This window comes from Symphalangus syndactylus, chromosome 20 (genome assembly GCF_028878055.3).
Source record: "Symphalangus syndactylus isolate Jambi chromosome 20, NHGRI_mSymSyn1-v2.1_pri, whole genome shotgun sequence".
NCBI classification, from domain to species: Eukaryota; Metazoa; Chordata; class Mammalia; order Primates; family Hylobatidae; genus Symphalangus; species Symphalangus syndactylus.
Genome location: NC_072442.2, coordinates 67,374,665 through 67,398,198, shown reverse-complemented (window position 1 = coordinate 67,398,198; position 23,534 = coordinate 67,374,665). Strand labels below are relative to the sequence as shown.

General features: G+C 53.8%; 1 protein-coding gene across 1 annotated transcript in view; it reads left to right on the top strand.

The window, feature by feature from the left end:
* The window catches only part of LOC129469951 (transient receptor potential cation channel subfamily V member 3), a 46,762-nt gene that overhangs the window by 3,211 nt on the left and 20,017 nt on the right, over positions 1–23,534 (top strand). The window contains exons 3-11 of the mRNA XM_063629669.1: positions 5,751–5,855; positions 6,357–6,443; positions 7,409–7,563; positions 8,325–8,501; positions 15,568–15,708; positions 18,431–18,711; positions 21,151–21,327; positions 22,356–22,514; positions 23,214–23,315. Of these exons, the coding sequence (XP_063485739.1) occupies positions 5,751–5,855; positions 6,357–6,443; positions 7,409–7,563; positions 8,325–8,501; positions 15,568–15,708; positions 18,431–18,711; positions 21,151–21,327; positions 22,356–22,514; positions 23,214–23,315 (1,384 nt within the window). The remainder of the gene's footprint in view (positions 1–5,750; positions 5,856–6,356; positions 6,444–7,408; positions 7,564–8,324; positions 8,502–15,567; positions 15,709–18,430; positions 18,712–21,150; positions 21,328–22,355; positions 22,515–23,213; positions 23,316–23,534) is intronic.

Genomic DNA, 23,534 nt, shown 5'->3' with positions numbered 1-23,534 from the left:
AGGAGCAAAATGCTGGGTGGAAGTTCCAGGTGACCTGGAGCCTCTGTTTGGCACGTTTTCCACACACACCAGCGGCTTTCCATCCACTCTGCACCCAGCCAGGTTATTCAAGCTCTTGAACTCCACCTTTGGAATGGGGACACCGGCAATGGCACCAACTATAGGATGATGGTTAATTGGGATCAAGTCAACAAAGTGCTCAGTGCAGCGCCTGGCACGCGGTCAGTGCTCAGCATTGAGAGTGTTTCTGTGACCTTCACCATCATCATTGTCCTCATCACTCCACGGAGCCCCTGGGAACTGGGCAGGGCTGGGATGATCAGCTTTACTTCTTCACTGGGGACATGGAGGAGACCTGGAGCAGAGAAAGGACCTCTCTAGGGTCACCCGTCCCGCCCCTCCGCTGCCTCCATTATAGATCCTGCACCCCCAGCTCATTTGGTGCCTTTCAAGCTGTCCCCCAACCCACCTCACCTGTGCGTCCCTTGAGTGCAGGGTGGCCCTGCTTCCTCTGCCTGTATCCCAGGCCCCCTTTGGGCCAGGGGTGAGCTTGGTGCTTCCCCTCTGTTAGTTGGAGCTATAATCACTGAGGTGTCCTGTGTACCAGCCCCAGCGTTGGGCTCAGGATAAGGAGTTTGGGACATAGAGAGAAAAATGCCCACGCCTGCTCACAGTCTGGTGAAAGGGGAGTCGAAGAGAGAGTGGGAAGTGACCACAGAGAGGTGAACTAGCCCCATGGGGCCTGAAGAGCGGCAGGTTATTCTGATCCTGTAGGCAGTCTCAGGGGACTTCCTGGAGGAGGTGGTGCTAGAGAGGATGTGGAGAGGAAGGAAAAAGTGCATCTGGGCAGAGGGACATGGGAGCAGTGGCTCAGGGTGGGGTCACTGAGGTGAGGAGTCTGGTGTAGCTGAAATGCCGGGTGGTAGAGGAGTCTTTGGGGAGACGAGTCCCGTTGGAGCTGGGTCCTGGGGATCAGTCAAGGAACTTGGACAATCCTGAGGGCAGTGGGGAGCCATGGAGGGATTTTTCGTGGGAGGGAGGGCATGGTGAGATGTGAGAGGTGACTCTGGGGGATCTGCGTGGATGATGGATTGGAGGACAGGCTGATGGCAGGGAGACCATGAGGAGGCCTTTGGGAAGCCCAGGTGATAGGAGGTGATGTCTGAGCCTGGGTGGTCAGGGATAAAGAGGAGGGGACAGCACAGACAGGTATCAGTATCATGGGGTCTGCGGGACCAGCCATGGGAGGTAAGGGAGGAGGAGGAATCCCGGTGAGAGGGCCTGGAGGGATGGCGGTGCCGTCTGACATGGCGCATCAGAGGAGAAGATCCAGGTCAGGAGGAATGAGCCAAATTCAGTTGTGAAATGCTGGGTAAGAGCCAGGTGGAGGCTCCATCTTGGAAGGCAAGAGGGAAAACTGGTGGAGGTGGAACCAGACAGGTGTCGTGTGGGGCCACGGGGGCAGCTTGGGTCTGGGTGGGCTTGCCCAGGAAAGGGCGCAGACATCCCTGAGCTAAGCTGGCAAGGGCCACCTCCCTGGCTCTCCTCCCCCTTCCCATCCGCTCTCACTTTTCCAGGGGAAGTTTGGACCTTGGGAAAAACACGAGGACAGAGTTTTGGGAAAATCCCAGGTCCTTTCCTCAGCAGGAACCATCAAGCCGCCTTCTCTGAGCCCATCCCCCCCATTCACAGACTTAGCTCCAGGCTCAGCTCTGCAAAGCCTCCTCCGCCCAGCCAAGGGCTGAGCTTGACGTGTCTCCTAAATTGCTGTCCACTCCTCTGCCCCAGAGGCTCTCTGAGGACCCTCATGTGAAGGTTTGGGCATCCCCCTCAGAACTGAGTAGGGGACTTGGGCCCAGAGAGAAACAGAAAAGATAAGAATAAATTAAAAGGCCAGGCACCGTGGCTCATGCCTGTAATCCCAGCACTTTGGGAGGCCGAGGCGGGTGGACCATTTGAGGTCAGGAGTTTGAGACAAGCCTGGCCAACATGGTGAAACCCTGCCTCTACTAAAAATACAAAAATTAGCCGGGTGTGGTGGCATGCGCCTGTAGTCCCAGTTACTTGGGAGGCTGCGGCAGGAGAATCACTTGAACCCAAGAGGTGGAGGTTGCAGTGAGCCAAGATTGTGCCATTGCACTCCAGCCTGGGCAACAGAGCAAAACTCTGTCTCAAAAAAAATAAAAAAGGCCAGGGGCGGTGGCTCACGCCTGTAATCCCAGCACTTTGGGAGGCCAAGGTGGGTGGATCACAAGATCAGGAGTTTGAGACTAGCCTGGCCAACATGGTGAAACCCCGTCTCTACTAAAAAAAAAAAAAAAAATACAAAAATTAGCTGGATGTGGTGATAGGCACCTGTAATCCCAGCTACTTGGGAGGCTGAGGCAGGAGAATTGCTTGAATTTGGGAGGCGGAGGTTGCAGTGAGCCGAGATTGTGCCACTGCACTCTAGCCTGGGTGACATAGCAAGATTCTGTCTCAAAAAAAAAAAAAAAAAGAATAAATTATAGGTGAAGAAAGAGGGCAATGCTGACCCCTAAGGAAACAGGCAATAATGGTGGAATCAAAGGCACCAGGGAGTCTGGAGATAGGAGAGACTTTTGGACCTGGGAGTGCTCCTGAACCACCGTGCCATTCCCTGAGAGCAGCTGTCATCTTGGCTTCCTTCCTGGACCCTGGAAAAGGTGATGCCCAGGGACAGAGACACAGACTGATGGAGGCTGTGGAGGCACTGGCCTTGCAGAGCCCAGAACACTTGGGCATTTCTTGTCACAAAGCAAATGGACGGACAGTCTCCTTCCCAGCCCTGGGCTGTTCAGGGATAGTTCTTTGACTTTAAAGGAACAGAAATGCAGTAGAAATGGTATAGAGCTATCTGCTCACCTGGGTCAGCCACGCCCAGCTGGTGCCCTTTGGTCTGGACAGAAGGAAGGGAGGAACAAACAGCACCTCCAGCAGGTCAGGAGCCGGGGTGTCACAGGGCCAAGGCCTTGCCATGTGCTATGATGCTGGGTGGGATGTGGTGTGTGCAGTGACCAGTAGGGCGGGCGCAGGACAGACCCTCACGGTCTAGCAGCTGCTCTGCCCCAGGAGTTAGGTCTGTGCCCAACAGTTGGGGTCCTCCCCAGCCCTGCGCTTATCACTGTCTTCTCACATCTGGTGCTCCAGCTGCCAAGGGCTTCCTTCTCCAGACATAGACTGCAGAAACAGCTGCAGAGACAGTGCCTGGCGCATTGTCGATGCTCAATAAATATTTGTTGAGTAAATGCAACACTGAGGAATGCAGACAGGTACGGCGGGATGGGGAGCAGGGGAGGGACTGGACCGACAGTCTTGGGGGAAAAGCTGTGGGTATAGGGCTTGGAGCTCTGTCTGGAGATAATTTGGCAAATCTCAACCGGGATGTTTTGGGGCTGAACCACCAGCAAATGTGTTTGGAGCTTCTGGGTCAGGCTGTTGTTGCGGAGTGACTACTTTAGGGTGAACGTTCTGGGGCACTGCAGGGCTGCAGGGAAGTGGCAATCAGACTGGTTGACCTCTGATGCCCACTTCAGCTGGACATTCCATAGGAGGACGATCCCAGAGCTGCCCTGGCTCCAGGGTCCAGGCCTTAGGGATCATCTGGCCCAACCATCATCCATTCAGGTGAAGATGACTGGCCCAGAGATGGCAACTGATCATCTGGGGTCACACAGGAGGCAGAGGCAGAGCTGGACTAGAACCCAGGCTTTAGGTTCCCAGGCAAGGGTTTAACTCCTCCCTTCATCTTCCCTTTTGGAAGAAGGATTTGACTGGGGGCTCAGATCAGAAGGTTCCTTTTGGTGGGCAGGAGACTGGCAGGTGAGGCAGATGAGACTGGCAGCCAGTACTGCCCTCCACCCCACGTATCTCCATTTCTGGATTAGCGCTGAGCCTTCCAGGCTTGTCTGTGCTGGAGGAAAGGGCAGAGATTCCTCGGGCAAGCCCGGGGTCTCTCTCTTGCTTGCCCCACCCTAGGAAGTGACTGTGCCAAGCAACCTCCCTTTGTGGCCAACCCCTGGAGCTAGTTTAGCTGGAAGAAGGCTCAGATTGCTAAGGCGAGAGCAGAGAAGCGTGGATTGCAGTGTGGACTATGAGCCTGGACATCGGGAAGCAGGTTCTTTGACCACCTTGACTTTTACCCTGGGGGGTGACCATGGATGAGCTGCTTCTCCGTACTGAGCCTCAGTTCTCTTGTCTGCAGAATGGGGCCACAATCCCTTCCCTGCTGCCCTCCCTCCTGAATGTGACGCGGCTGAGACTGCCCTTTGGGAGCTTTTCTGTAGTCTTGTGAGGAAGGAAGGGGCATGTTGGTCCTTCTGGGCCTGAGAACGAAGGAGGCAGCAAAGGTGCTTAGGAGCCCCGTGTGCCCAGAGAGGCCCTGCTGGTCAGGAGGCCACAGTCCCTGGCCAGGCCACAGAGGCTGCAGTTGTCCTGTAGCAGCTGCAGGGCAGGAGTGTTGCTGCCACCGAGGTCACCCTCGACCTCATCCTCACGGTCCGGGTTGTCGTCAGCCAGAAGGCTCTTCTCTGTGTGTGTGACTGTGGTTTCGAAGGACACAGGTGCCTGTGTTTGTGGGTGTGTCTGAAGGTGGAGCTGGGGCTGTGTCTGACTGGGAGTCACATGTTGGGTGTACGTCTTGCTTCTCATAGGCCAGTGTCTCTCCTTCTCTGGGATTACAGGCATGCGCCACGACACCTGTCTAATTTTTGCATTTTTAGTAGAGACAGGGTTTCTCCATATTGGTCAGGCTGGTCTCGAACTCCCAACCCCAGGTGATCTGCCCGCCTAGGCCTTCCAAAGTGCTAGGATTACAGGCGTGACCCACCGTACATCCATGTTTATCTTCTGTAAAGTGCAGATTTACTGGGCGCAAGATGAATCCATAATTGACTGTTTCTTCTACCCACCCCTTTTCACGTGCAACACATGTACTCAGTAAGCAGAATCGAAGCCTCACAAGAATGTGGCCCTGTGCTCCCTGTTTTCTTTCTTTCTTTTTTGAGACAGAGTCCCGCTCTGTCACGCAGGCTGGAGTGCAGTGGCGCGATCTCGGCTTGCTGCAACCTCCGCCTCCCAGGTTCAAGCAATTCTCCTGTCTCAGCCTCCCGAGCAGCTGGGGTTACAGGTGACCACCACCACATCCGGCTACTTTTTTTTTTTTTTTTTTTTTTGCATTTTAAGTAGAAACGGAGTTTCGCCATGTTGGCCAGGCTGGTCTCAAACTCCTTACCTCAGGTGATCTTTCCGCCTCAGCCTCCCAAGGTGCTGGGATTATAGCCCCTGCACCCAGCCTGCTCCCTCTTTTTTTTTTTTTTTCTTTCCTCCTTTCTCTCTTGCCCACTTTTCGCCTTTAAATATTGAGGCCCTCAAAATCCTGTTCAGAGGAGGAAGTGTGGGCCACAGATCCCACTGGGGCTTGTGTGTCTTTCTCCCGGGTGTGTCCTCAACCTCGGCAAAATCAACCTCTACATCAACGGGGTTCGCCTCAGTGCTTTTCTTTGGTTTCACACTTGACCAGCAGCTCCCCAGAGACCATCTGTGAAACGTAGGTGATGATGACAGTGTCCATCTCCGAGGGCTCCTGGGAGGGCTGGGCGAGGTCATTTGGGCTCAGAGCTGGCCAGGGTGTGTGCTCAGCATGGGGGCACGCTCTGTGGCCGGGAGGCAGGACACAGGCAGACAGGCTCTGCCTGGCTCGGCCCTAACAGACTTCCTCCGTGTTCCCTCAGTGCACACTTCTTCCTGGAGATCGAAGGGTTTGAGCCCAACCCCACGGTTGCCAAGACCTCTCCTCCTGTCTTCTCCAAGCCCATGGATTCCAACATCCGGCAGTGGTGAGTACGGGCCCCAGCCCGACCCCCTGCCCTGGGCCCAGCCTTCAGCTCCAGCACGTGGCCGGTGACTTGCCCTGGGTCACGGGGCCAGGCCTGGCTGTGGCATGCTACCACCGTCTATTATAAAACTTTATTATTATTATTTATCTTTTTGAGACAGAGTGTCACTCTGTTGCCCAGGCTGGAGTGCAGTGGCCCAATCTCAGCTCACTGCAGCCTCCACCTCCCGGGTTTAAGCGATTCTCCTGCCTCAGCCTCCCAAGTAGCTGGGATTACAGGCACATGCCACCACGCCTGGCTGGTTGTTGTATTTTTGGTAGAGACGATTTAGTAGAGACGGTTTAGTTTCACCATGTTGGCCAGGCTAGTCTCAAACTCCTGACCTCAAGTGATCCACCTGCCTCAGCCTCCCAAAGTGCTGGGATTACAGGCATGAGCCACCTCACCTGGCCCATTTTAAAAGTTTAAAACCCTCTCTGTTCCCCCTGCCAACACCTCCAGCATCTCTGGTAACTGTGATGACATGGACTCCCCCCAGTCTCCTCAGGATGATGTGACAGAGACCCCATCCAATCCCAACAGCCCCAGGTAAGTCTGCCCCTCCCCCTCCTCCCACTGTGCCCACCCAGGCTGGGGGTGCCAGAGAGACAGGATCTGGGGCCCTGCAGGAAGGAGAAAGAATCCACCATTCCTGGGGGTTGAGACAAGTGGAGTCATGGGTCCATGGCATGTAGGACGTTTGCAGGGAAGGAGTGGAGTATTGAATTCTATAAAACCCATTTGTTGTGAAACATTCAAACAGCAGGATGCAGTGGAACAAGAATTGTAGCACGATACCATTTATGTGAACTAAAAATACATAGCTGGGCGCAGGGCTCATACCTGTAATCCCAGCACTTTGGGAGGCTGAGGCAGGAGGATCACGAGGTCAGGAGTTCAAGACCAGCCTGACCAACATGGTGAAACCCTGTCTCTACTAAAAATACAAAACTTAGCCGAGCGTGGTGGCGCATGCCTGTAATCCCAGCTACTGAGGAGGCTGAGGCAGGAAAATTGCTTGCACCCTGGAGGTGGAAGTTGCAGTGAGCTGAGATTGTGTCACTGTACTCCAGCCTGGGTGACAGAGCAAGACTCTGTCTCAAAAGAAAAAAAAAAAAAGAAGAAACAAAAGGAGACATCAACGCATTACCGTGGTTGCTTATCTGGAGTGGGAGGACAGGGAGGGATAGATTTAAAAAGTTCAAACAACTTTAAAAAGTTCATAAAATATGAAATCTTATATTTTCAAGGTAATGTCTATTAATAGGCATAGATCCTTCCTGATCAGTACTTCATGCATCCAAACATAGGTATTTTGACAAAATGTGATTGCATATGGATTACAAGGGGGGCCTGATGGGTCCACACAGAGCCCAGGGGTTTGCAGGCATTGTGACAGGCATGGGAGACGTTAGCGGCAGGTGCAGCGCCCTGTAGGCAGCTCTGGCGGGGAAAAGGAGAGATTGAGCTTGAGAGGACGTGTGTGGTGAGTTGGAAACGCTTTCTGGCTTCAGTGCACACCTGGCCAAGGAAGAGCAGAGGAAGAAAAAGAGGCGGCTGAAGAAGCGCATCTTTGCAGCCGTGTCTGAGGGCTGCGTGGAGGAGCTGGTGGAGCTGCTGGTGGAGCTGCAGGAGCTTTGCAGGCGGCGCCAGGACGAGGATGTGCCTGGTGAGTGTCTGAGCCTGGCAGAGGGTGCAGGGCTGGGGGCCCTGCCTGGCTTCTGGTGCCCATCTTCCCCTCCCCTTACCAATCCGTGAGGCTGGAGTGTGAGGGGCCTTGAATTCTGGCTAGCGACTTTGAACTTGACTCTGAGGGGAATGCAGAGCCACAGAAGGGTTTGGGCAGGTGAGAGTCGGGTCTGACTACTGTGCGGAAGATGCGGGGTGAAGCTGGAGAAGGCCGCTGTTCAGGCAGGGCTGGGACCCTGAAGCAGGGCTTGAGAAGGGGAATGGTTCTGAGCAGCTCTCAGCCAGGAGCATTGGCAGGATTTGAGGACCTGGGGAGCGAGGGACGGGGGGGTCCAGCATGGTGCCATTTAAACTTGGGTAGCTTGGTGGCTGGTGGAGCTCTGGGTGTCTCGGGGACCAGTGCAGTATCAGGTTGATGGGGAGGCCATGAGCTTTATTTGCAGGCCACGAGGAGGGGGCAGGCTGGAGACAGAGATTCCAGGGTGGCAGCAGGGGGGTGGACAGCAGGAAGCCATACAGTGGGCAAAGAGCCAAAGGCCTCAGATAAGGCTCCTACAGGCCACAGAAAGCAAGGAGCCAGCACAGGAGATGGAGGAGGACAGCGGCCAAGTGTGAGACCTGGGAGCCGGGGTCTGGAGCAGGGGCTTGAGGTCTGCGGCTGCAGCTCCCACACCCTCTGGGCTGGGAGGGCCGAGGGCAGCCGGGGCCCTCCTCTAACTCCATCCATGGCCCTGCCTGCAGACTTCCTCATGCACAAGCTGACGGCCTCCGACACGGGGAAGACCTGCCTGATGAAGGCCTTGTTAAACATCAACCCCAACACCAAGGAGGTCGTGCGGATCCTGCTTGCCTTTGCCGAAGAGAATGACATCCTGGGCAGGTTCATCAACGCTGAGTACACAGAGGAGGCCTATGAAGGTATCCTGCCCGCAGAGGGGCTGTGCAGACGGAGTCTCTGAGGGTGGGGTGTGGGGCCGCAGGGCCACTGCCGGCCAGGCCACGTGGAGGCACTGCTGCCACCGAGGAGCCCCAAGCATGTGGCATGGTACTCAGGGATGCTGCAGGCAACCCTCTCTTTCTTCCTTCATTCTGCAAATAATTTTGAGCACTGGTTCCATGCCAGGCATTGTTTTTGGCACAGGCACGCATTGGTGAACAAGACAGGTTAAAGCCACTGCTCTGAGGCTGGGCGCAGTGGCTCATGCCTGGAATCCCAGCACTTTGGGAGGCTGAGGCGGGTGGATCGCCTGAGGCCAGGAGTTCAGCCTGACCAACATGGTGAAACCCCGTCTCTACTAAAAATACAAAAATTAGCCGGGTGTGGTGGCAGGTGCCTGTAATGTCAGTTACTTGGGAGGCTGAGGCAGGAGAATCACCTGAACCCAGGAGGCGGAGGTTGCAGTGAGCCGAGATCGCGCCATTGCCCTCCAGCCTGGGCGACAGAGCCCAACTCCATCTCATAAATAAATAAAGTCACTGCTCTAAATAAGGTAATTTTAGATAAAATATGCTGTGAAAGTAAATGAAGATAGTGTGACAGAAAGTGACTGGGGGAGGGCAACTTTAGAGTGGACAATCAGAGTGGTCACCTTTGGTGTGAGGCCGACATGATAAGAAGGATCAGGGCAAAAGACCTAAGATGGGATTGAGCTTGGCGTGGTTGAGCAACGCAAAGAAGGCTGGAAGCGAGGCACGAGAGCCGGGCAGGGGCCACCATCATCACCGTCATCATCATCATCACCTGTCCCCATTCGGGTCTCAGTTTTGTGGATTTCTTTGCAAGTGGGCCAGAGAGGGTGCTGGGGGAGCAAATTTGGGAGAGTGACTCCCTGCCAGGAAATCCACTGGGGAAAATCAGTAAGGTGTGTCCTCATTTGAGTTTTGGAGTCAGTCAACAGCTCTTTAGGGTCTTATGAGGTGCTTGTGGCAAAAATGATTGGCTCAAGTATAAATGGATGCCGTCTTGCTGATATGCCAGGGGGCACTAAACGTTTGAGGGTTTTTGGTTTTTTTTTTTCTATTTTTGGAGACAGAGTTTGGCTCTGTTGCCCAGGCTGGAGTGCAGTGGCTCAGTCTCTGCTCACTGCAACCTCCTGGGTTCCAGCGATTCTCCTGCCTCAGCCTCCTGAGTAACTGGGATTACCGACGTGCATCACCACACCCAGCTAATTTTTGTATTTATTAGAGACGGGGTTTCACTATGTTGGCCAGGCTGGTCTCAAACTCCTGACCTCAGGTGATCCTCGGTCTCCCTAAGTGCTGGGATTACAGGCGTGAGCCGCCACGCCCTGCCACATTTTAGCTTTTTCCAGGTGGGAGTTTAGCTTTGGCCCTTAACCCTTCTCATGGGAGAAAGTAATTGTGATTTATTATTTGAACTCTGCAGACTTTCAAAAGCATTTTTGTTATATATAAGAAGAAGCCAAGGATTGTGACAAACTAGAAGGTATGGAGCAGAGGAGAGGAAACCTAGGGAAGACTGCTGCAACTGAGTGCTAAACTGCTCACTGAGCTCCCTGGTAGCCAATGCAAAGAGAGAAACCGGATGAACCATATCACATTCTCAGCCTGTCTCTAAGGATTTGACAGTAGCCCTGCAGACAGGGAGGTTCAGGCCAGTGCCTCAAGCTTGCTTGTCCTAATTCTCCCTTTTCAGTCCCCTTTGTATCCTCCTTTCTTCTTGTCAGTATTGTGGGACTTACGAACTACCTTTGCTAGCAACATGTTTCCCTTAAGGGCAGGGACGAAGTCTGTTGCTTACAGTTCATTTCCCAGTACCCTTAGGGTCTCACATAAGAGATGCTTAGTACATATTTTTTGCATGAGTGAATGAAGGAAGGTTGTTAGTGTTTCTATGAAGGCTTTGCCGTCCTGGTCACAGATCCTTACCTCTCCCTGTTCTTAGCCTCCCATTTCTCTCTCCTTTCATGAATCTGCCTCTTGCTGGGGCGAGGAGGTCTTGGGGGCTGTGGGCACCTCCTTTCTCTCTGAATGGTGGGAGGAGCTATTTATTCTTGTCTTCCTGAAAACCAGCCTCACCGCCGTTCTGACCCATCAGCTGGTGCCTTCCTTCCTCTCAGCATTTCCTCCGCCCGGAGCAGAGGGGCCCGAGGACCAACAGGGTAGCATTCTTCCACACTCGGCAGGACCCAAGGTGACCACTCTGATTGTCCACCCTAAAGCTGCTCTTCCCCAGTCACTTTCTGTCACACTATCTTCATTTATTTTCATAGCATTTTTTAGAATCTAAAATTACCTTATTTAGAGCAATGACTTTATTTATTTATTTATTTATTTATTTATTTATTTATTTATTTATTTATTTTTTGGGATGGAGTTCCGCTCTGTCACCCAGGCTGGAGTGCAGTGGCACGATCTCGGCTCACTGCAACCTCTGCCTCCTGGGTTCAGGTGATTCTCCTGCCTCAGCCTCCCAAGTAGCTGGGACTACAGGCAACTCCCTTGCCTCTCTGAGCCCCAGTTTCCCCACTGGGCAAGGGTGAATATTTCCTCCCTATGCTGCTAAGAGGAACCAATCACAACTTTATTAATATCATTTTAAAGCATTTTATCAGAGGCCTTCAGAGTTTTACTTTTTTAAGCAATTCTTCAATTAAGACATTTTTATTATAAAAAATTTAAACATAAAGTTATTAGAATAACAAACCTCTACACATCCATCATCAGATTCAATATAACAGTTTATTTTTATTATTTTACTTTATTTTATTATTATTTTTGAGACAGGGTCTCACTCTGTTGGGCAGGCTGGAGTGCAGTGGCGCGATCACGGCTCACTGCAGCCTCGACCTCCCTGGGCTCAGGTAATTTTCCCACCTCAGCCTCCGGAGTAGCTGGGACTATAGATGCGTTCCACCACGCCCAGCTAATTTTTCTATTTGTTGCAGAGATAGGGTTTCACCATGTTGCCCAGGCTGGTCTGTAACTCCTGGGCTCAAGCAATCCTCCCGCCTCTGCCTCTCAGTGATGGGATTATAGGCCTGAGCCACTGCACCCAGCCTAACAACATCCACATCACATGAATAGAGTTTCATGGTAAAGCAGCCCAGCATTTTACGTAAGTTTTTTTTTTTTAAAGTCCTTTACCTATATACTCTGAGGAGTTTTCTAGGCCTTTGACATATGTGTGTGCATATGTGCACACAGAAAAAGTTTTATTTATTTAACATAAAATAGTATCATACTGTCTGTATTCTACAAGTTGGTTTTTTTGATTAACTATTAACTATATGTCTGGGAGCACTTCTTATGCCAAAATATGAAAGTCTCGCTTCTTTTCACCAGATTAGTCTGCAATTGCGGCTGCACCCTGGCTAATTTCACCACTCCCCCACTGACAGTCAGGTGTTTCCAGTTGTGTTGTGACAATGTCACAGTGCACGATCTTGTCTATGACCCTGTGCACAGGTGCACATATGTTTCAGAAAATATTTTGAATTGGAATATTTGGGTTCAAGCGCATGCACATTTAAAGTTATAATAGTGGCCAGGCGTGGTGGCTCACGCCTGTAATCCCAGCACTTTGGGAGGCCGAGGCGGGTGGATCACTTGAGGTCAGGAGTTCCAGACCAGCCTAGCCAACAAGGTGAAAACCCGTCTCTACTAAAAATACAAAAACTAGTAGGGCGTGGTGGGGCACGCTTGTAATCCCAGCTACTCGGGAGGCTGGGGCAGGAGGATCACTTGAACCTAGGAGGTGGAGGTTGCCGTGAGCCAAGATCACGCCACTGCACTCCATCCTGGGCAACAGAGGGAGACTCCATCTCAAAAAAAAAATTTTTTTTTTAAATAAATAAAATAAAGTTTTAATAGTTATTGCCAAATTTGTCTCTAAAAGTACTAATTTACTCTCTCTCCACAACAGTGTACAGAAATACTCATTCTCCTACTCATCGCTAACACTGCAAACTATCCTTTTGTTGTTGTTGTTCTTTTGCAGTCTGGTGGGTGAAAAGGGTTAACTCTTTAGGTTCTAATTTTCATTTTCCCGACCACCAGGGATTCCAAACATTTTTCACTTTGTTTATTCACTGCGTGTGTTTTCTCCTCTATGAGGTGCTTGTTTATAATCTTTTCTCAGTTTTCTTTTAGGTTATTTGTCTTTCTATTGATTCATAGGCGCTTTTAATATATTATAGACTTTTAAAAACACAATGCCTTAGGCCGGGCGCGGTGGCTCACGCTTGTAATCCCAGCACTTTGGGAGGCCGAGGTGGGCGGATCACGAGGTCAGGAGATCGAGACCACGGTGAAACCCTGTCTCTACTAAAAATACAAAAAATTAGCCGGGCGTGGTGGCGGGCGCCTGTAGTCCCAGCTACTCGGAGAGGCTGAGGCAGGAGAATGGCGTGAACCCGGGAGGCGGAGCTTGCAATGAGCCGAGATTGTGCCACTGCACTCCAGCCTGGGCGACAGAGCGAGACTCCGTCTCAAAAAAAAAAAAAAAAAAAAAAAAAAAAAAAAAAAAAAAAAAAAAAACACAATGCCTTTTTTTTTTTTTTTGAGATGGGGTCTTGCTCTGTTGCCCAGGCTGGAGTGCAGTGGCACGATCTCGGCTCACTGGAAACTCCACCTCCTGGGTTCATGCCATTCTCCTGCCTCAGCCTCCCAAGTAGCTGGGACTACAGGCGCTCACCATCATGCCCAGCTAATTTTTTGTATTTTTAGTAGAGATGGGGTTTCACCAGGTTAGCCAGGATGGTCTCGATCTCCTGACCTCGTGATCTGCCTGCCTCGGTCTCCCAAAGTGCTGGGATTACAGGTGTGAGCCACCGCGCCCGGCATGCCTTTTTTTTTTTAAAGACAGAGTCTTGCTCTCTAGCCCAGGCTGGAGTGCAGTGGTGCAATGTCTGCCTCCTGAGTTCAAGTGATTCTCCTGCTTCAACCTCCTGAGTAGCTGGGCCTACAGGCGCCCGCCACCACACTTGGCCAATTTTTCTTTTTGTATTTTCAGTAGAGATGGGGTTTCTCCATGTGGGCCAGGCTGGTCTCGAACTCCTGACCTCAAGTGATCCACCCACCTCGGCTTCCCAAAGTGCTGGGATTACAGGCGTGAGCCACCGCGCCCGGCCCTTAAACGCATTGCCTTTTTATATATCTCAGATATTTTCCACAGCCTATCACTTGTCTTTCATTCGGAAATACAGAAATCTCCGAGGTAGGGAGATTGCTTGAGTCCAGGAATTCAAGACCAGCCTGGGCAACACAGCAAGATCCTGTCTCTACAGAAAATTTTAAAAATAAGCCAGGAGTGGTGGTGCAGGCCTGTAGTCCACACATGTGTGTGTATATATGTACGCAGAAATAGTTTTATTGATTTACTTATTTAACATAAAATAGTACCATCATGTCTGTATTCTACAAGTTGCTTTTTTTGATTAACTGTATGTCTTAGAGCATTTCTTATGCCAAATATGAAAGTCTAGCTTTTTGGGGGCTGCGGCAGGAGGATTACTTGAGCCCAGGAGTTCAAGGTTGCAGTGAGCTATGCTCACGCCACTGTACTCCAGCCTGGGTGACTCAGCAAGATCCTATGTCAAACATACAAACAAACAAACAAACAAAAAACCAAAAGCCCCCCAAACCAAAAACCTTTATGTAGGCAAATATGTCAGCCTTTTCTTTATGGTTTCTGCCTTTTGGATCTTGCTTAAGAAGGTCTTCCCTACCAAAAGGTTAGCTATAAACAAACTTTCTAATTTGTTTTAAAGCTTAGTTCTTTAATCCACCAAGACTATTTTTGTTTATGGCACGGTGGCAGCTCTTTGCAAAATGCTGTTTCTGTTGGTGCATTTTGAGACCCTTCCCCCACTGCAGCGTTCTGGTCCCTTCCATCTGGAAGTTCTCTGGTCTCCAGCAGGCTTAGTGTCTCTCCCTCTGCCCTTCTTTCCTCTTGCTGTGTCACCAGCATATCATTCACCCACCCGCCAGGGCTGGATACCTAGATCTTACCTGAGACACCCTTCTCCCCAGCCGGTCATCCCGAAGGCTCTTTCTCCGGAGGGTCTTTGGGCTTCCTCCTTTCTCCACCCTTCATGTGCCTTCCACCTCCCCTTAGTCCAGGCCTCGTCATTTGTCTTTTTTGTTTGTTTGTTTTTTGAGATGGAGTTTCACTCTTCTTGCCCTGCCTGGAGTGCAATGGCCTGATCTCAGCTCACTGCAACCTCTGCCTTCTGGGTTCAAGTGATTCTCCTGTCCCAGCCTCCAGAGTAGCTGGGGTTACAGGTGCTCGCCACCACGCCCAGCTAATTTTGTATATTTAGTAGAGACGGGGTTTCACCATGTTGGTCAGGCTGGTTTCGAACTCCTGAACTCAGGTGATCCACCTGCTTTGGCCTCCCAATGTGCTAGGATTACAGGCCTCATCATTTCTTTCACTGCTCTGGACTGCTTCTAACGCATCCTCCACTTTTGCAACCAGAGAGGTCTGAAAACACCCATGCACCAAGCCCTACATTCTCGTCATGCCAGTTTCCTAATTCAAGGCCTTCTGTGACTCTGGCCCTTAGCACAAGCTCTGCCCTGGCTGATAAGCTGGCCCCACCCCGCCTCGCTAAACTTTGAGGTCCCAGGTTAGAGAGCTCCGGGAAGCCCCCTGACGCTCTCTGGCTGTGAAGGGCCCTTGCTCTGGGTACCGCAGCTCCTGCAGCCCTCTGAATCGTGGCACCTAGTTCTCAGTGACACTGTGGGCTTCTTGTGGAAAATAATCGAAATTGCATCTCGTGCACCACTGACCCCCAGCGCCTGGGGCCGGAGCCCGGAGCAGGCGCTCCGCAAACATTCCTTGGGTCCGCGCAGGCATGAAGAAAGCAAAGAATAAAGCTGGGATTCCCGGTAGCTGGCGACACAGACCAGGGCTCTGATTTCCCCGTGGGTTCGGGGAGGGTATGGAGGCCAGAGAGGGTGGGCAAGAGGCCCCGGTTCCCGGCGCTGAGGCTCCGTCGCGTCCCCGGCCGGTCCGCAGGGCAGACGGCGCTGAACATCGCCATCGAGCGGCGGCAGGGGGACATCGCGGCCGTGCTCATCGCCTCCGGCGCCGACGTCAACGCCCACGCCAAGGGGGCCTTCTTCAACCCCAAGTACCAACACGAAGGCTTCTACTTCGGTGGGTGCCGCCCCCCGCCCGGTGCGGAGTCTGGGAGGAGGGAGGAGGGAGGAGGGAGAGGAAGGGAGGGAGGGGGAAGGAGGGAAGAAGGGAGGAGGGAGGAAGAGGGAAGGAGGAAGGAGGAAGGAAGTGAGGAGGGACAGGGAGGAAGGGAGGAGGGAGAGGGAGGAAGGAAGAGGGAAGCAGGAAGGAGGGAGGAGAGAGAGGGAGGAGGGAGGAAGGAAGAGGGAAGGATGAAGGAGGAAGGAAGGGAGGAGGGAGAGGAAGGGAGGAGGGAGAAAGGAAGAGGGAAGCAGGAAGGAGGGAGGAAGGGAGGAGGAGGGAGAGGGAGGAATGAGAGGGAGGGAGGAGGAGGAAGGAAGAGGGAAAGAGGAAGGGAGGAAGGGAGGAGGGAGGAGGGGGAGGGAGGAAGAAGGGAGGAGGCAGGGAGGGAGGAGACAGAAGGGAAAGGGAGGAGGGAGAGGGAGGAAGAGAGAAGGAGGAGGGAGAGAGGAAGGGAGAGGGAGAAAGGGAGGAGGAAGGAGGGAGGAGGGAGAGAAAGGAAGGAAGGAGGGAGGAAGGGAGGGGCCACCCACTTTGAGCTCCACCCGCACTGTCCCTGCCTTAAGAGGCTCTGGTGCCCCAGAGGGGCAGGAGGGGAGGAGGCTGGGCATGTCCATCTGAGCAGGACACCAGGGTGGACCAGAGAAGGAGGGGCTGGGAAGAGGTGTTGGGGGAGGAGTCCATGTTCCGGTGGTGTCACCTGGTGGTCTTAGAAGCGTTGTCCTGGGCAGCCCTCTGAGGGAACAGAGACCTGGGAGGGAGGCCAAGGAGGCAGCTCCATTTTACAGGTGAGGAGATGGCTCTGCGAAGGGAAAGGACTTTCCCCATGGTAGCAGGGCGTTGACTTAGGTGTCCTGGCCTCCAGCTCTGACCTCTGTGCCGGGGCCCAGTGCATCTCAGCACTGCAGACAGGGAGTCAAGAGTGAGAGGGCAGAACTCCCCTGCCTGAGAAGTCACAGAGTCCAGAAGCAGTTGGGGTTAGGATGCTCTAGGAAAAAAAAAATGAAATGCATAATTTAGATATAGTGAAAGTCACCCGTTTTAGAGGACAGTTCTGTTCATTTTCACAATGCGTCGAGTTGGCTAACCACCACTGCAATCAGGACAGGGAACAAATGGCTCCGTCACACCCAAAAATTTCTCTGTGCAACTCTGTTGCAGAGGAGACCCCTCCTGCCACCCAGGCTTGCCTGACTGATGATCACCCATCTGTTTTCTCTTCTGGGTGGTTTTTTTTTTTTTTTGGACTCTCACTCTGTTGCCCAGGCTGCTGGAGTGCAGTGGCACCATCTCGGCTCACTGCAGCCTCTGCCTCCTGGGTTCAAGCGATTCTAATGCCTCAGCCTCGTGAGTAGCTGGGACTATCTTCTGCGTGGTTTTTAAATCACCAGCTAGTCTGTGCTCTGGGCAGCTCTGGGCAGCCCTGGGTGTCCAGGTGTGGGTGTCCTGGAAAACGGGGTCTTGTCCAGTTCATAGTGTGTCTGTATTACCCTGCATAGGACCTGGTTGGAGCTGGTGTTGGGAAGCATTTGTTGGGTGGGGTGAGGAGAGGGGAGGCAGCGGAAGACCTGGTGTCCAGGGCTGGTCGTGTCCCAGGCTTGCTGTGTGACTTCATGTGAGTCACTTGCCTTATTTTTTCTTAACAAGCATTTATTGAGCACTTACTGTTTACATCAGGTACTGTTCTAGGTACTTGAAATATATCAGTGAACAAAACAGATATCCTTGCCCTCATGGAACTTACGTTCTAGACAGGGAGAGACCATCGGTAAAAAGCATTATAAATAAGCGTTTTATACACTATGATACAAAATGATAAGTGCTCTTAAAAAATACAAAGTAGACCGAGTGCAGTGACTCACATCTGTAATCCCAGCACTTTGGGAGGCTGAGGCAGGTGGATCACGAGGTCAGGAGTTCAAGACCATCCTGGCCAACATGGTGAAACCCCATCACTACTAAAAATACAAAAATTAGTCAGACATGGTGGTGTGCACCTGTAGTCCCAGCTACTCGGGAGGCTGAGGCAGGAGAATTGCTTGAACCCAGGAGGCAGAGGTTGCAGTGAGCCAAGATCGCGCCACTGCACTCCAGTCTGGCGACAGAGCAAGACTCCATCTCAAAAAAAAAAAAAAAAAGAGTAAAGCAGAGGACAAGGAATCTGGGGCAAGAGGAGGGTGGATTTTAATTTTAAATAGAGTGGTTCGGGTGGCTCACTGAAATGTGACGTTTGAGCAAGGACTTGAAGGAGGTGAGGGAGCAAGTGACTCGGCTATCTACAGCCAGAGGGGACAACTGAGCGAAGGCCCCCGGGTCGCGTGTTGGAGGAGATGGAAAAAGGCCGTTGTGGCAGGAGGGAGAGAGGAGGTCAGAGTATGCAGGGCTTTGTGGGCTGTCGTTGGAACCTGAGTTTTCATTCTGGGGGAAGCTCTAACAGGTTGGTCTGGCTGCTGTGCTGAGCAGAGTATTAAAAGGCCAGGGTGGAGGCAGGGAGGCCAGTTAGGAGGCTACCGCAGCGATCTAGCTTCACTCTTCCCCATAGAAGCGGGAGATGGGGAGAGGGCCAGGGAACCTGTGTTGCCCATCCTGCTGAGATAGGATACGGGCCCCAGTCCTGGGGCTTGGGGGACGCTGCTTCCGGCCCATGAGGGAACCAAGCTTCGGTGCGCCCATCCCCCAGGTGAGACGCCCCTGGCCCTGGCAGCATGCACCAACCAGCCCGAGATTGTGCAGCTGCTGATGGAGCACGAGCAGACGGACATCACCTCGCAGGACTCACGAGGCAACAACATCCTTCACGCCCTGGTGACTGTGGCCGAGGACTTCAAGACGCAGAACGACTTCGTGAAGCGCATGTACGACATGATCCTCCTGCGGAGTGGCAACTGGGAGCTGGAGACCACTCGCAACAACGATGGCCTCACGCCGCTGCAGCTGGCAGCCAAGATGGGCAAGGCCGAGGTGGGGCCATGGGGCGCGGGGAGGTGGGAGGTCGGGAGGTCGGGGGGCACAGCTGCCACTCTCTCAGCCCCGGGGGCCCTACCGGGGATTCACAGACCACAGCCTCAGCCTTGAGAAGGTCCCAGCCTTGGGTCCAGAACTGCAGTGGCGTGGCGGCCCGAGGTGGGTTTGTTCTGAGGGGCCACGCGGAGCTGGTGCGATGCAGCCCACTCTCTAGACTTCAGTCCCCAATACGCCGCGTTTCCATCTCTTGTCCTGGAAGGGCCAGGCTGGGGGAGCCTGAGGCTGAGGTGACACAGTAGCCCTGGCAGTGGGTGGCCCTTGGGGCCTTCTGCCTCTCACGAGGACGGGAATTCCAGAATGGCTGCTCCGGGCCCAGAGCTAATGTGCTGCCATTTCCCAATTATGGAGAGACCCCAGCCTGTTTGTCCGGTTGGAACTCTGTCCCCAGCAGAGAGTGTGGCTGCTTTGGGCCCCTCTTGCCTTGTGTGATGTGGCTGAGAAATGGAGGCTTAGCTGGGAGCCTTGGTGAAGACTTGAGCAGGGCTGGGCTCAGATCTCTTTCAGGGGCCGGCGTCATGGCTTGGTCTGAGATGTTCTTCTCAGGGGACTGATTCCGGGGTCCAAGCGTGTTCCTCAGCCTCACTGTCTCTGCGCTCTGCGAGGAGGCTGTGGCTCCTGGGTTGCCATCAGAGGACACTGCGGGGTGGTGGCTGTTGAGTAATCGCAGCTGTGCCAGCCTCAGGGTACCCGCCTCCCTGGTCAGCTGCCCCGAGGGCCTTGGTCCTGTCCCAAGTGGTCAGGGCTAGGACCCACAAGGGGCCTTTTGATTCTCCTGTCGGGGAGGAGGAGATGGAGAACGGCCTCAACAGAGGAGGAATTGTGCGTCTGCCTCCCCGCAGCTCCTGCCTACCCTCATGGTCACAGCTTGCTGGGGCTTTGAAGAGTCAGCTTGTGGTTGCAGAAGGAGCCTTCTCCAAGGCCATCTTCCCTGTGTGCCACTGTGGCGGGTGCTGTCCCTGCCACCCCAGCCCAGGGAGGAGGCTTCCTGCACGGAGCATGGTCCCAGGACCCCCTTGTTTTCTAGGGGACAGTGTGCCCACTGTGGCCGGCCTGGGGGAGGCACCTGTCCCCTGCTTCCCTCCTCTGTTCCGTGTCCTCCAGAAAACTTTTCTGGATGCTGCCCAGGTTGGCCACCGTCCTGGGGCTTTTATAGGCTGGGGTGCGGGATGGGGAGACCTGGCCTTATCCCTAGAAGCTCTCTGCCTGGGCTATCATGACAGATGGGATGGGAACCCAGGGGGTCCTGTGAGGCCAGGTCTCTGACACTGTCCTTCCCAACAGTCCCTTCCTCTTGGGTCTTGAGTTGGTGCCCTAGGAAGCCCTTGTGTCATCCTGGGATAACCCAGGGCTCAGCTTTTTGGAAGTAGGAAGCCAGAGACAGTGGCTCTGTGTCCAGCCTGCACTTTGGAGCCAGCCAGGAAGCTTCACAAATACAGACTCCTCGGTCCCGCCCTGGAGATTTCGATTTCATTAGTTGATGCTGTGGGAATTTTTTTTTGTTTTTTCGTTTTTTTGTTTTTTGAGACTAGAGTCTCACTTCATCGCCCAGGCTGGAGTGCAGCAGTGCAGTCATGGCTCACGGCAACCTCCGCCTCCCAGGTTCAAGCGACTCTCCTGTCTCAGCCTCCTGAGTAGCTGGGGTTACAGGCACGCACCACCACACCCAGCTAATTTTGGTATTTTTGGTAGAGACAGGGTTCCACCATGTTGGCCAGGCTGGTCTGGAATTCCTTACCTCAAATGATCCACCTGCCTTGGCCTCCCAAAGTGCTGGGATTATAGGCGTGAGCGACCGCACCTGGCCATGCTGTGGGAATTTCTAAGTTTCCCAGTGACCCTAACATGCAGCAGATTTTGAGGATCACTGACCTACTGAAGTCCCACGGGCCTCCCTGTAGGGTGTGGTGTGTCTCTCGTCACCACCTCTCTGGCCAGAGTGGTGAGCCACAGCTGGAAGGGTCTTGGCTTAGGGTGGGCTGGGGACGCTGAGAACACTTCTGGCTTCTTCTCAAGTCCAGAGCAAATGGAAACTGTTTCTAAAAAATCATCAGTGCCTGGAATTTTCACTGAACCGGGGCCCCAGCTGGCGTGAGGCATTTCAAGCTGATCGTGCAGCTTGCTGCAGCCTGCGAAGAACCTTCACCCCTTTTGTCCCTGGTATTCACAACCCCCAGTGAGATGGGCAGAACAGCAAGCTTTGTGCACATTCCACAGATAAAGACAGGGCCCAGGGGCCATGGCGCCAGGCGCCGAGGCAGGTTTCCACCCATCCTGGGCGGGTGCATCCCCTGGGCCCAGCCAGCCTCTGGCTGGTCCAGCCCTGTTGGCCTCAAGCCCCTGTTGTGCAGCTGACGGCTGTTCCTCGTCCTGTCCCAGATCCTGAAGTACATCCTCAGTCGTGAGATCAAGGAGAAGCGGCTCCGGAGCCTGTCCAGGAAGTTCACCGACTGGGCGTACGGACCCGTGTCGTCCTCCCTCTACGACCTCACCAACGTGGACACCACCACGGACAACTCAGTGCTGGAAATCACTGTCTACAACACCAACATCGACGTGGGTCTCCTGCGCAGGCGGGGAAGGGCAGGGAACAGAGGGCTGGACCTCAGGCCAGGGGCTCAGAGGACGCTGAGAAGACCCAGTGCTGCCAGCTCCATCCCCCGGCGTCTGCATACCCCACTCTGTTGCCTCAGTGGGCAGAGTCAGGCACAGAAAGGGCGAGGCCTGGGGCAGATGCTGGGCCCAACTCTTCCTGATTAACCTTGGACTGTAGACCCGAGTGGTGGTGGTGGGGGCCACGGTGGGCGGGGGTTCTTCTGGACCCAGTATCCAGGGCTGTTTGGGTGTGGGTGTTGGGGTGATTGGGGTTGATCCTTTCCATATTGTTTCTCTCTCACCCCCCGTTGGTGTATATGGCCAGGCTTAGAATTCTTTCTTCCCCAAAACCTGGTCCCAAATGAGGGTCAGAGAGTGCACTGAGGAGCAATCGGGGGGCCTTCCTGGAGGCGGCTAGAGGGGAGAGTTCGGTGCAACTGGAGGTGAAGAGAGGAGCAGCTATGAGAGGTGTTCAGCTCTTGGGGGCAGTGAGGCAGCAGGCTGGGTCTTCCTCCTTCATACTTTACTGAGAGTTGTGCTTCCCAGCGTCTCCATGCCTTGGGTCTTCCCAGACCCTCACAGGAGCCTGGTCGGTAGGGCAGGGCTTGTTAGCAGTTTTATAGGTGAGGAGTCTGAGGCCCAGAGAGGGTCAGGGGCTGTCCTAAAGTCACACAGCGAAGGAGGAGCAAACTGGGGCTGGAACCCCTGCCACCACCTCCTGCCCGCTTCTATCCTCCACTTTGTGCTGTGCATCAGGTCCTCCTGCTGCAAGCCCGGCCTCCCGCGGCCTCTGACTGCTGTCCTAGTACCCTGGGGAGGAGCCTCAGGAGCCGGAAGTCACCCTCCCAGCATTTCCAGCCAAACCAGTCCATCGGGCATAATGATGGGCCCCTTCTGCAGCACTGACTCAGAGCTCCCACAGGCCTTTCGAAAATGGTCCCTCCCTCTCTCCCTCATCTCCATGGTGACTGGTGGCATTCTACCCCTAGAACCGGCATGAGATGCTGACCCTGGAGCCGCTGCACACGCTGCTGCATATGAAGTGGAAGAAGTTTGCCAAGTACATGTTCTTTCTGTCCTTCTGCTTTTATTTCTTCTACAACATCACCCTGACCCTCGTCTCGTACTACCGCCCCCGGGAGGAGGAGGTACGTGGGCCCCTTGGAGGGGGAAAATGGGGCGGTCAGAGCTGGAGGGGCTTGGAGCTGCCCCACGTGCAGATGGGAAAACTGAGGCCCGGAGAGGCCAGGAGATTGGGCGGGGTCCCCCAGTTGTCCTTCACGCTTTCCAGGGAACTGAATGTGTCTTCAGTGCTTAAGCCCCAGGTGCTGAGTCCCAAGGGCAGACCCGTGTTGGGAGGAAAGTTGGAGAATTCGGAGACTCAGGCCCTGCACAGGGTCTCTGTCTATCAGTATGGAAGTGGTTGGGTGTTTCTGCTGTGGGGGCTGCAGGAAATGGGAGGAGGATAAACTCTGCCTGCCTGCTGGGCCTCGGTTTCCCATGCGTCACGTGGGGCACAGAGCCCCGGCTTTATTTAATGGTGCTGTGAGGCCATGTTGAGTGCCTGGATATGGATGGGTTCTGGGAAGGCTATTGCAATGGAGCGTGAAGGTTGTTAGCACGGATTGGATGATACTCCTCGTTGTAGAGTTCTGGGTTTCCATCAAGGGTGGGAGAGTTGGGGTCACGGAGCTGCTTTTCCTTCTCTTGCCCTGTACAGAGATCAGGTTTCATGCTGGTCTCTGGCCTGGCTTGAGTGTTTCACCTGGGTTTTGGTCCCTCTAGAGTTGGTGCCAGCCCAGTCCTCCTTACTCCCTATACTGACCACCCCTCTTCTTTCCCCACAGGCCATCCCGCACCCCTTGGCCCTGACGCACAAGATGGGGTGGCTGCAGCTCCTAGGGAGGATGTTTGTGCTCATCTGGGCCATGTGCATCTCTGTGAAAGAGGTGAGTGGGCCACCCGGCCCTTCCAGACCACCCCGCAAGGCAGGCAGGTGACAGCAGGCCTGGCCTCCATCCCTCTCTGCTGTGCCATTACTGCTGGGGGGCTCTGGGGAGGCGTTTCCTTCCCAAGCCTTACCTTTCTGAGTTATGGGAAAAAATGGATAAGGATGGCCTATCCTACCTATTTCATCCATCTACTTCTCTATCCATCTGCCCAACTAT